The sequence below is a fragment of the Mesoplodon mirus genome (assembly GCF_964341445.2).
Source record: "Mesoplodon mirus genome assembly, chromosome: 2".
Taxonomy (NCBI): domain Eukaryota; kingdom Metazoa; phylum Chordata; class Mammalia; order Artiodactyla; family Ziphiidae; genus Mesoplodon; species Mesoplodon mirus.
The window spans coordinates 177,199,161-177,212,878 of record NC_138977.1 but is presented as its reverse complement, the minus strand read 5'-3'; the positions used below and the strand labels follow the sequence as shown (position 1 = coordinate 177,212,878).

At 36.1% G+C, this 13,718-nt stretch overlaps 1 protein-coding gene across 9 annotated transcripts in view; it reads right to left on the bottom strand.

Annotated features, from left to right (window-relative positions):
- CCSER2 (coiled-coil serine rich protein 2) overlaps positions 1 to 13,718 on the bottom strand; it is a 149,855-nt gene that overhangs the window by 10,621 nt on the left and 125,516 nt on the right. The window contains exon 10 of one of the 9 annotated variants that reach the window (XM_082601002.1): positions 3,861 to 3,993. The exons of 7 other annotated variants lie outside the window; for them this stretch is intronic. In XM_082601002.1, coding sequence (XP_082457128.1) covers positions 3,861 to 3,993 — 133 coding nt within the window. The remainder of the gene's footprint in view (positions 1 to 3,860; positions 3,994 to 13,718) is intronic. One more of the 9 variants, XM_082601003.1, reaches the window with a different exon arrangement.

The following is a 13,718-nucleotide window of genomic DNA, read 5'->3' as shown; positions in this document are numbered from 1 at the left end:
ATTTGTCAAAAAAGGTTTGTGAAACAACCCCTGAAGGTTATAAGAGGAGGAGGAAAATATAAGACAATATAATTGCCATTCTTAATATAATTCTGGTGAATACAATTAGTGATTATTATAATATAAATTTAGAAATCAGGCAGCACTGCATCAAGAAACTGCTGGGCTGGATTGGGAGTTTGGGATTACCAATGCAAACTATTATATATAGGATGGATAAACAACAAGGTCCTACTGTATAGCACAGGGAACTATATTCAATATCCTGTGATAAACCATAATAAAAGAGAATATGAAAAAGAATATATATATGTATAACTGAGTCACTTTGCTGTACAGCAGAAACTAAATACAACATTGTAAATCAACTATACTTCAATAAAAATTTTTTAAAAAGAAACTGCTGGGCTTAATATGGCTATTAAGACATAAACATGTATTTATGTTATTTTTGTTGCTTAAAAACACCTTTTTTCTTCCAATTTAAGTTACTGTACGTGGAAGCTAAAGGAAGTAAGATTTCTAAATTCTTTCAAGAAAGGTGTTAAACAGCAAATTTTAAGTCTCTTTAGGCATGATAAGAAATAGGTATTATTTCAAGATATACTTTTTGAAAAGTCAGTTATTCCTGAAAGCATATGCTCTGGCAGGAAATGGTATTTGAGATTACCATTAAGGCTTTTACTTGCCAAAAGTAATTATTTTTATTAAATTTTCATACTGTGAGGTAGGTTATATATTTATCATTCCTAATTTTACACAGTTGGAAATCAGAAAGACTAAACCAACGCCAGTTAAGTCAGTTGGACAAAACCTGAAGTGCCTACTGACAGCAGGAAGACCTTTGAATGTTTAAATGTAGATATTTTCTGGTAACCTAGAGAAAATTTAATTTGAAACTGGAAGATAAGCATCATCAAGCAGAGACTAGTAATACACATGAGAAAAGGAATGTAAGTCAAAATTTCCTGAGAAAGTTAAAAAAAAAAAAAACTTAGGAGACCAGGATTTTCCATTTATCTCCATTTTTTTAGAGTTATTCTTAAATTCACCAAGAACAGGGCCTCCCTGGTGGCGCAGTGGTTGAGAGTCCGCCTGCCGATGCAGGGGATACGGGTTCGTGCCCCGGTCTGGGAGGATCCCATATGCCGCGGAGCGGCTGGGCCCGTGAGCCATGGCCGCTGAGCCTGCGCGTCCGGAGCCTGTGCTCCGCAACGGGAGAGGCCACAACAGTGAGAGGCCCGCGTACAGCAAAAAAAAAAAAAAAAAAAAAAATTCACCAAGAACATCCTTGGCCACTGCAGCTTTCTGGAGTTACCAGAGCTAAATAGTCCCTGTAAACATTAGTTATTTCACTCTCTGCAATATCTAAAACAGGCTATCTCTTTATGCCTGTTTTATTAGGTCCACTACTCTTACACATTTTAAAAAACAAAACCAAAAACAGACTACCTTAATGAAGACTAATAGCCAAGTTTACCTGGCTTCTGCATTTACAAAAAAAGTCAGTTCGCTTAAGTTGATATTCAAGAGGGCATCAGAAAGAACTTATTATTGAAACACGATAATGTAGGAGAACTCTCTCAACTACATACCATCACTTACAGAATGAACCTCTCCAAAATTAAAATCAGCACTAGAAATCACAAACTGACTAAATGTGGAGACAAATATTGTTTCACTGAATACATAGCAGTTTAGTGCAGGAAAAGGGGACACCTATTCCAAAACTCTCTGGAAAACTACTGGATTTACTCCCATAATTTAATACCCTTCTCCTTCTCTATATTTTATCATTATAAAATAATAATCATTATTATTTTATACTCCTTTATATTATTATTTTTTATACTCCTTCAGGCGTTCTCAGGGTAAATTCAAAACAGTGTAGTAGTTTAAACATATTTCCTTAAAAGGAACCTTCAAAGCTCAATAAGAGCTGTCAAAAAGCTGCGAACAAGTCCTCTAGTTATCACTTTCCACAGAGTCCTACAAGTCTCAATGATCAAGTCTCAGGGCCAGTTCTCTTAGCTGCATAAGCTATGAGAACTTACCCAGGAAAAGACTCCAATGTATACACCTTCTCCTAGGTGGCCAACACATCCAAACTCTGGCGAACCAAACTTTCTTTTTGCTAACTTGGAGATGCAGAGAAAGCAGGTTTGATCTAGAAAAGCTAGAAAGACAGTTCTTGATAGTAGTGCTGAAGGACAGACGGTGCTGCTTCATAGTTGGAAATGAAAAAAATACCTCTGAACCCAAAGGAGAAAGAAGCATTTGGAAATGGAGAGCCAACGATTCAGGTGAGGGATAAGTAATTTCTAAAGCTATACTAATGAGAAACTAGTGAAATGGGTGCTTCTGGGAAACATGTTTTAAAAATAAATCTAAACTATTTGTAATACTGAATAATTAACCTTAAACTCCAATTCCATATTACATGTAGCTGAGAAGGAGAATGGGGAGAACAGTGGAGAAAAAGAACAGGGACTATAAGGGGGCTTCAGAAAAGTTAAGGTAGGTGTGTAATTTACCTCAATCTGAGGTAAATCTGTCAACCATGCAGTATACTGGCTACAGCTTAAGAATACATTATCATTTGTTATAATTGCCCTTTGAAATTCAGATTAGTTCACTAGCAATTTAGTATAATTCTTTATGTGCTAGCCATCTTTAAATAGAGGAGAAAGCAACCTAATTGAAGCAAGGGAAGTAAAAAGGAGGACTTACAAAGGTGGTAGGAGATGGGAAAGGAGGAAAAGGGAGGAACGCTTTCACCCAACAAATTAACTTGCTAGCAAATAAACTTGATATAAAAGCCTATGCAAACTCTACTCCATTGTTCTTTAAAAAGTGCAAAAGGGAAGGAAAGGCATAATGGCCAAAAAATAAACTTCAAACCTTGTCTCAATTCATGTTGATACTTTATAATTGACTAATTCAAGAAATAAATTTTTATTTGAATAAATCACATTTTAAAATTTTAACTGCTTAAAATTTCCCCCTTTTGGACCTTCGATACTTCACATGATTTTGATAAGAATAATTTATGAAAAAATTGATATGAATCACAGATCAGGGCAAATCCATGGAGAAGGCATAAAAGTGACTGACAACATTTATATCTTTTTCATTAACATTAGCTTTTTGGGGTGACTTTTCAAAAAAGATAAAATATAACCAACTTACCAGTTATATACTTAAGTACATAACACAAAATAATAAACACTGTTTTGGAAAGCAGATTTAATGTAAACAAAGATTTTTTTTGAAGTCAAACAATTACTAAATCATTAGAAATGTTAGTAAACCATGCATATTCAAAAGCCATTTCTTCTGTACTGTAAAACAGCTGATAAATTACAAAGACATATTAGTTATTAAAAACACTCTTAATGATTTAAAAGATTTTTGTATTAGATGACAGTGAAACGCAATCAACAATTTTTGATTAGAAAATATTTAAAGAAATGTGCAATGGTCTAGTAAGCCTGCTCCCTAAACAATATGCATCTGTCCATTATACTACTGCAGATAGTGTATACATTTTTAACATGACTAGATTTAAAAAACAATTTCTATTCATATATCTCAAGGTCGTGAAAATAGAAAATATATTAAAGACAGATGCATGTCAGTAGGTATAGGGTCACTGGCAATAGGTTTAAACGGCATTAGAATGACATTAACTTCAGACAGCTTTCCTAAGGCTCTAAGGAGAAAAGTCTATTTACATGCAGTCAAAGGGAGTATTAATTAAGAGAGGAGAGCCCAGGGAGTGCTGGTTTAGCGTGTGCCTGCAGGTCACTCTGGAGGGAGAGGAGGTGCTGGGGAGGGATAGTCATGCAGAAGGGGAATACCATGAACGGGAAGCCAGAGCAGGATAGGAGTGAGAGACACAGACTCACTCTGTCTGCGGTGCGGTGGAACACTCCGTGGGATGCCTTGGAAGGAGCCCTGCCAAGGAGAGAAGGAGGGGGCAGAATACCCACCCTGTGCAGAGAGAGATGGGGGTAGGGAGGTATAATAAAAAAGGGAACCAAAAAATAGAGAAACCACAGTCATACTTTAAAAAAAAAATAACAACAGTGTTAATCAGAAGACAGATTTCATTTTTTAAAATATAGGCAGCCCAAATTACTAAAATACATCATAATCCAAAACTAGTTATTTTTCATATGTTAAGAAAAAAATTATTTTCCTCTAATATTTGTAGTTAATGCATATGAAATAATATATTTTTTTCTGGCATACAATTACATTTATCATCATGTATCTCTTTTTACAGTAGCAGATTCCAGTTTTTTTGCAAAAAATGAAAGCATTTAAAAGGGGAGATAGACTTTAAGTGTTAAACACACAGAAACTGCATCAATAATAAATTAGGCATTAAAAAATTACCATACAAAATTTTTTTCTTTTTTAACTCATAGGTTTTCAAAGGATTAGCAGCTAAAATAAAGAACATTAGCTGAAGATAGCAGAACCAACAGAGCATTCAAAAGACTTAGGATGTTGTAAGAGTGAGTACTATATCAAGAATGTGACATACAGGCCACAGGTTACACATGCAAACTTTTTAATTTTATTAACTTGTGGCTTCTTAGCTTTACTTATTTTGATCAGATTATCAGAACTGGAAAACAACAGAAATGTCATTTACTTCGATTTCCTCACATTCCAGGTAAAACTGGGTCTTCAAGAGAGAACTTGTTCACACAAATAGAACCAGATTGGGTCTCATGTCTCTCTGTTCCTAGCCTCCTCACTGATGAGATATATCCACACATAAAACTATAGAAACACTCATGATGGCATCAAGAAAAATGAGCTTGTAAATCATCATCACACCCAGCTCAATTTGCAAAATAAAGTATGCATAATTTTCCACACCAATTAATCTGATATAGAAATGATGTACTAGAAGATTACTAATGTATTTTTACTGATGTTTAGATATTTCGGGAACACTGATCCAAATAAAAAACTTATGTCCACCCCTGTATCAACATTCCTTGCCTCAGGTTCAGTATAATCAGACACTTATTTAAATATAAGAATAATCCTACATTGCTCACTATAAAACAAAAACCAAAAAAAATCCATTTCCTATGTTGATTAAGGAAACAAATAGCTACAAGAAACTAAATAAAATTAATGATCTTTAGAGTATCCTAGTAAATAAAGATCCTGTCTTTTGAAATTATTGTAACTTCTCCACTAATTTAGCCATGGATGTTTGTGAAAACACATTAGGAAATATTTAATAGGGTGATGACCCCAGGTGCTCTCCATAGATATTACCTGATACAACTCCATTTTGCTGTTTCAGAGATGTTTTGGTCCAAAACCTTTACACAAAGCAAGTCCTCAGCCAAGAAGGGGCATGTACTTTTCTCCCTATGGGTTTCACCAGGCAGGACCAGCTTCTACTCACTGCACTGGGTAAAGAAACTTTCAGATAGGGATTTTGTATATAAACTAAACCAGCAGTCAGAGATTCCTTCTCAAAGAAATAAGGTCTCCCTGGGGGTTTATGGAAATAGTACCCACTGGGAATCAAGGAACTGTGTTTTTCCTTGGATCTTCTAAGAGCCTATAACCTTGAGAAAGCCACTGATCTTCTCTGAGTCTCAGTCTCTTCATTTGTAAGATGCAGGATTGGAATGTGCTACAGACTAAGTCATCTGTGTCCCCGCCCCCAAGTTTCATATGTTGAAACCTACTGCCCCAGTGTGATGGTTTGGAGGTGGGCCTTTGGGTAGTGATTAGCTCATGAGGTTGGAGCCCTTACGAATAGGATTAGTGCCCTGTGAAAGAAATCCCAGAAAGCCCCCTCACCCCTTCCACCATGTTGAGGACACAGGGAAAAGACGGCTGTCTCTAAACCAGGAAGCAGGCTGGTGCCTTGATCTTGGAATTTCCAGCCTCCAGAACTGTAAGAAATAAATTTCTATTGTTTATAAGCCAGTCTGTGGTATTCTGTTATAGGTGCCTGAACGAACTAAGATAGAATGGTTCATCTCTAAGAAACGTCTCACTTTTAGTTGTAATTCAGTTGGCTCACACCCCCCCACTCCAGAGTCATTGTTATCCTTTAATTTTATAACTCTATTTATATGGCATTTAATCAACTGTATTAAATTGTCTCTCATGATAAATCATTAGTTCTTTAAAATAATTTAAGTGAAAGTATCTGTAAGAATACCTAGAACCTGTCAGGAGTTTAAAAGATGTTAAATGTCCCACATTCTCTGCCTAACCGTCCCCAGCAAACGGGAGACTCTGTTTACTGATTCAAACTGAATTAAATTAAGTTATTGTGTTTACCTAGAGATGAAGATATAACATCTGCCAGGCCTGGACACACACTACAAGCACCTAAAAATCTTAAAAAACAAATACAATGATACCCATTCTTTACTCCCCCAAGACCAACAAATCAATGAGATATCAACTACACACCTACCAGAATGGCTAAAATTAAAAAAACAATAATGACAACACTAAATGCTAGTGAGGATGCAGAGAAACTGGATCACTCATACAATGCTGATGAGAATCTAAAATAGCACAGCTACTCTGACAGTTTGCCAGTTTCTCTGAAAACTAAACGTACAGTTACAACATTACCCAGAAACCGCACTACTGGGCATTTATCCTAGAGAAATGAAAATTTACATCTACACAAATATTCATAACAGCTTTATCTGTAATAGCCAAAAACTGGAAACTACCAACATGTCTATCTATTATAGACACAAGTGGTTAAAAAAACTGCGGAACATCCATATTATGGTCTGCTACTCAGCAGTAAAAAGGAACAAATTACTGATAGACACAACTACTTGGATGGATCTCCAGGGTATTATGCTGGGTGAAAAAAAGCCAATCTCAAAAGCTCACACACTGTATAACACCATTTATATAAAATTCTTGAAATGACAAAATTTAGATATGGAAAACATTAGTGGTTGTCAGGGGTTAGGAATGGTAGGGGAAGAAGTGGTTGTGACTATTAAAAGGCAGCGCAGAAGAGAGAACTTTGTAGTGGTGCAATAATTCTGTGTTTTAAATATGGTAGTTGTTGCAGGAATCTACACAAGTGATAAAATGGCACAGAACTACGCATACTCTAAAGTCAATTTCAGTTTTGACACTGTACTACAGCTATATAAAATGTAACTGTTGTGGGATATTGGGTGAAATAAGGGATCTATTTTTGCAACTTCCTATGAATCTACAAGAACTTAAAATAAAAAGTAAAAACATAAATAGAGGAGTAAAAACAATGCACATTAGAGTGATACTGAGGAAAATTATTTGAAACGCTAATTGTATTGGTAGGATCATATTTTCTTGGGGAGAGAAGGAAAACATGTTTAACAACCTTCTCATCTCTACATACTAAAGGTAATTTCCCTGATAATAAAAAGATAATTATATATTCCTTTCAATAGTAAAAAAAAAAAACAACTGAAACAGCTATAAAACATGACTAACTAAACCTTGAGACCAGGCAAGTTCAGAGACAGCAGACATGTGAGCAACACCAAGCAGCAGTGCTAAGAAACAGCATGTGCTGGCTCCCCATGATTCCATGTCTACTGCGAGTGTTTCTACCAAGAAGGGAACTTGTACGGAAGACCATGACTTAGAAACTTAGAAGACGTATGATTTAAAAGATGTAAGGAAAGGATGGGAAACATGATTTTGAGCAAAAAGACAGTATTAACAAAGAAAGAAAAAGTTCCCAGACGGATAGATCTCTTCCAGCAGTGAGTGCTGGAATACACTACATTCCTGAACTGAAGACTGCTGGAAGTCACGGCCACGTAAAGATAGATTTGAGAGCCAGAAGGTCTAGTCCCCGTAACTGGAAGACACGTCCACCATCCTCTGGTCCAGAAACAAGGCCTCACTGTCCTATCATCTGATTTACACTTTGCTGTCTGTCCATGAGTATCATAAACTAAGAATAAAGCAATGTCTTTTATTTAGTATCCAAAGCCCTTAGCACTGGGATTGAAATATAGAAAAAACTAGTCAAAGTTCAATGAATGAATGAATAAATGGACCTATGGTTTAAAACCTGAAGGAATTTTCTATTTTGTGTTTTTTTGGTCAATTCCTGCTACATAGTTCAGGTTTAAAGCCAAACCCAGTGACCTCCATTCAGAGCTGCACTGTCCAATATGGTTGCTAGCAGCTATATGGGGTTAAGCAGATAGTCTCAGTCGAAATGTGGTATAAATGTAAAATACACACAAGATGTCGAAGACTTCATACGAAAACAAAAACTAGAATATAACGTATCTCAATATCTTCTTTATATTGATTACATGTTCAAATGGTACTACTGGGTTAAACAGAGTATTTTATTAAAATTAATTTTGCATGTTTCTTCTTGCTTTAATTTGGATACTAAAGCATTTATATTATATATGTAGCTCACATTACAATTATATTGGAGCACTAATTAGAGGGCAGGAAAGTGCATAATTCTTTCCTAGTTGATGCTGTGAAGATCCCTAAGCTCCGCCCAGGAAAGGGCCTTTTGCTCATCTGAGTCTACTTTAAATCTTCTGCTGACTTTTAAGATGAAGATATGAGATGCTTTCTGCTGGAGAAATCACAATGGTTGTATATAAAAACAAAAAGCAGTAGGAATGCATATGAATATATCACATCCAAGGGGAAAAAAAATCTACTTGCAGGAAAACATAGGATATCTGACATATAGTTTAACCATATGCATAACATTCTAGTTACACTTTAAATTGGTGGGACAAAACACATACATATGCAAACAAACAAGAACAAAATAAAAGAATACGAAAACATTAAAAAAACAAGAGTATCTGGATTCAGGGTTTTAGAGGAAATTTCATTTCTCTCAAGATAAAGCCTAGGGAGACCAAGTAAAAACATCTTTCTGTGAACTCGAACCTTGTGGGATAAGATAAAGAACAGTGAGCCAAGTTCTTCAGAACACTTGCAGCTCTTCCCTCAGCAGCTGCTTTTTCTTAAAGCAAGGGATGAGAACAGATAAGAGTTACCACCTGAGCTTAGAGGATGGAGAATTTTTTATCTTAGCACTGACGAGATAAAACTTTTCCTGATTCAGGAAGATTAGTTTGCTTGTGTCTCCCTCTCTGGGAGAGCTTAGGAAGCCTCCTGGAATGGTCTAATTTGCTCTGAAAGGGGTCTGTGGCAGTTGGCACTGTAGCACTGAGCTTCCTTAGTGGATGAAACTCTTTACTAGAGATTTCTGTCTTCCATAAACTCATTCCCACCTCCCACCACCCCACTTTGAATCTACATCTGTATCTAACTTCTCTGGCACCTTTCAAGTTCCAATCCTACATATTCAAACTCCTCTACCCTTCTGTCCTGCCAGAATCTCAAACTCAAGTGATTAAAGTATATATCTAAAACCTTTAGCAGTTTTCTTACCTAATAAAATCCCTTCTCTTGGTTCTCCTATTTTCTTAACTGACATGTCATCTTCCCAGTCATCCACATTTGAGAACTTACATCCATCTTCTTCCCATTCATCACACCTTTTCATCTAATCACTTTTCAAGACAACAGATTCTGCCTCAGTGATTTTCTCTGCATCTCCATGAGAGATCAAAAATCATAGGTTAGCCTCATCTCCTGGGCTATTATAATAATCTTCTAAGTAGTTTTCCCTGCCTTCACTATGTTCTCACTGGAACTGATTCAATCCTACTGGGCCCTGTGCTAAGCCACTAAGCACAGATGAAGGAATGAGACACAGCCCCTGCCTCAAGACAATCACAGTTTCTCCTCTCACATGACTCTCCCTGTAACAAAATATAGTTAAGTCTGGCCCCTGCTAGAAACTTCTGGCTACAGAATTAAGTTGAAAGTTCTCAGTCTAACATCTAAGTCTCTCCATAATGTGATCCAACTGTAACTCTCCAAACTCCTCTCTTTCCTCATAATAATTCTTATGTAATCATTACTACTACTACCACCAATAACTACACTAAAACATGGCAAAATATAGTAAATGATTTAAAAAAACAGAGAGGTAACAATCCAAATGTTACAGAGTTACAATAGTAAAAGAAATTTCATCTGGTTGGTAAATTTTTATTTAATTCATGCCCAGGTATTCCTTCTGAGAAAGATAACAAGCAGCCCCTAGTGCCCAGTGATCTCATAAACAATCTCACAGAACACCATGGTTACTCTGAAACCACGGTAAGATGAAACAAAATAAACAAAATTATGAAACTTCATAATTTTGCCTAAGTACAGATAAAGGCAAGGTCACACTGTGCCATCCAGAAAGTACTCTAGACTTTTCTACCTTCTGATAGTATCCAATCTGAGCAAACCCATGATTCCTTAGACCCTCCCTCAAATCATCCAAGAAAAGCTCAGATCCTATAAAAGGTTCTTCCTGATACAATCTTGATATCATTTTTCACAATGTGTGTTCTCCCTGGCTGCAACAAGTAATCCACCCAACTTGTTTTACAGATATATTCCTGGTGGGCTTTGGCTGAAGGTTCATTGACACTTCACTGCTCTGAATGATCAGGATAGCTATATTTGCTTAGAAATTTTAGGACTAGGTAAGAGAAATGGTATTATTTTTCTGCTATATCAGGAATGTAACTTTTTGAAAGAACCCTCTGAGCATAATACTAAAGAGACATTCTCTAGGAAAAAAAATTAGTTACATCTGACATTTAAAAAATAGTAATTTTCTGGGCTTCCCTGGTGGCGCAGTGGTTGAGAGTCCGCCTGCCGATGCAGGGGACACGGGTTCGTGCCCCGATCCCGGAAGATCCCACATGCCGCGGAGCGGCTGGGCCCGCGAGCCATGGCCGCGGAGCCTGTGTGTCCGGAGCCTGTGCTCCGCAACGGGAGAGGCCACAGCAGTGAGAGGCCCGCGTACAGCAAAAAAAAAAAAAAAAAAAAAATAGTAATTTTCTAAAACATCTGTAAAAATGTTTCTGTAATTACCTAAGAACAAGAGAAGTTAGAATGCTCCAACAAATAAAGGCCTAATAAGTTAGCACTCTGCTAGCATAAACTAAAAGAGGAGCAACTTTTATTACCTCTTATGGAAGCTGATTAATTTCTTCTAAAAGACTAATTTGATCATGCTGCTTCTTGGAAACCTAACAGGATCATCCATTTCTCACTGATTGCTATCTAACATTAAATTCTAAGAGTAAAATCTCTCTATGTCCTGCCTACACCCTCATTGTGTTAAGTCAGTAAGTTAAATCCTACATTACACACATGAAATGGATACCAGCAGTGGAAAACTTTGGTGCTGTCCTTTGTTTTCTAACTACTGTGCACACAAACTTTGTTCCTTTCAGTGGATATTTTATTTATTATTTTTTAAAAATTTATTTATTTATTTATTTATTTATTTTTGGCTGCGTTGGGTCTTTGTTGCTGCATGAGGGCTTTCTCTAGTTGCGGCGAGCAGGGGCTACTCTTCATTGCGGTGCGCAGGCTTCTCATTGCGGTGGCTTCTCTTGTTGTGGGGCCCGGGCTCTAGGCGCGCGGGCTTCAGTAGTTGTGGCACGCAGGCTCAGCAGTTGTGGCTCACGGGCTCTAGAGTGCAGGCTCAGTAGTTGTGGCACACCGGCTTAGTTGCTCCGCGGCATGTGGGATCTTCCTGGACCAGGGCTCAAACCCATGTCCCCTGCATTGGCAGGTGGATTCTTCACCACTGCGCCACCAGGGAAGTCCCTTTCAGTGGATATTTTAAACAAAGTTCCAAAAATGCCTACTTCAGTTCTGGTATTTGGTATTAGAGGATACAAATTTACATACCCTTAAATTTACGACCAGATAAATCACTCAGCTGCTCTAATATCTATATTTCATTTGTCCCTAGCCTTGTAAAACAATTCCATTTTTCAGTTATTGGTTTCAGGTGCTATTGTTCATAAACTACAGTGTAAAAGACACACATAATAGAATTCCTGGTGTGTTGTCATACTCACATGCATGCTAAAATGGAATGTCTCAGTACAAAGATGGTTCCTATCAGCATTTAGCTCACTGAAACATAAGTCATATTCAATGTTCAATGTCTAATATTGATTAAACATTATTGCATGACCACTAAATATTACAAGTTTATACACCAAAGGATATAGATATTTCACTTAAAATACCCCTAGTGGCATATTTTAAATATAAGTAATAGTGAATATAAATAAAGAGCTTAGCAAAGAAATAAATCCCTTAATTCCCTTTGGAAACATATATAAATAGTAATGTAACGACTCTCTAATTGGGAGAAAATGGCACATCTAAGTTTAAAATCAGGACATTAATCTTACATAAAAATTAACCAATAATACTGCCCACTTCCAAATCAGAAAGGCATGTGGTCTAAAAAAAAGAGGACTTAGGAAAGAGTACTTGAGACAAATCTTTGGGTTATATTGTTCCTTACATTTAACATTTCATCTTATCTCCCAGGCAAGGGAAAAAACAGGAGCAGAGTTCTTTGCTAGCACATATATCATGACTGGTAGGACTAGGTAAATTCCTTCTCCTTCGGGAATTATAAACAATTGATTTTTGTGTGTGTGATATGTTTGTGATATATTTTTCTGATTCAATATTTTCTATTTTATAAATAGTTACAATAGGAACATAGTTGACTATGACATTTTGAAATATATGTATGATCCAATAAATCTGAGCCATGTGAACCTAATTCTAAGCACAAAGGATTGCAAATAATGCTGATAATATTCCAGTTCTTGAATTTATATAAATTTTATTCATATCTATTAAATATGCTATAAAGTGGATTAATCTGTGATTCAGTACTAGAAACTAATTCCAACAGAGCATTTAGATTTTATATAAAAGCATCTTTCTTAACTCCTTTGCTATATATAATAAGAGTTAGTTCTTAAAATATGAGAGGAAACTAGTATCAGGTCAAATTGTGCACAATCTGAGTTTTAACTGATCGGCAACTTTCCCATTGATACCAATATAACAGTGTTTATTCCTACACTCAATTTTCAGAGTAATCCAGGTTGGGTCATTATGTGAATCCTTTGGGTCCATCTTGCAATCCCTTCTTTGAGATTCAAGGGCATAAATAATAAGCTTTGATGGTGTGAGTCTAGAAATGTATTCTGGTATTTTGTCTTCTCTAGTTAAATTAAGATGTTCAAACAAATGTTCTATAAAAGTACCTATCGTGAAAATTTAGAATTTACTTAAAGTGCAAAATAACTATTCAAATCTTCAAATACTGATGTTAAATGCTTTAAAAACGATATGGGAAATACATTTTAAAAACTTATAATTTAGTCCAAGATAATATTATTTATAAGAACATGCTTGTACATGGATCAACAATGTCATACTATGTTTAAAATAAAGTTTTATAAGTTTATATGTTTAAAGTGAATCCTTATTTCTCACATAATCACCATTTTCCTGCATATGCCTAGTCTCTTCAAGTATTCTTGTATGAATGATTAGGCACCTTCCATGTTTTTATTCTTCTTTCCATGTTATCCACTTCACCATTTTATCTGGGCATTCTGTCCCTCACATGAGAACATTTGGTCGGAACTTGACTTATACATTCTTCTTCTGAAGGTACCATCTTCTCCTACAACTCATTTTTACCTTCTTTCTCTCTTTTTTTCCACTACCTAAATATGAACTCTATCTTTTTTATT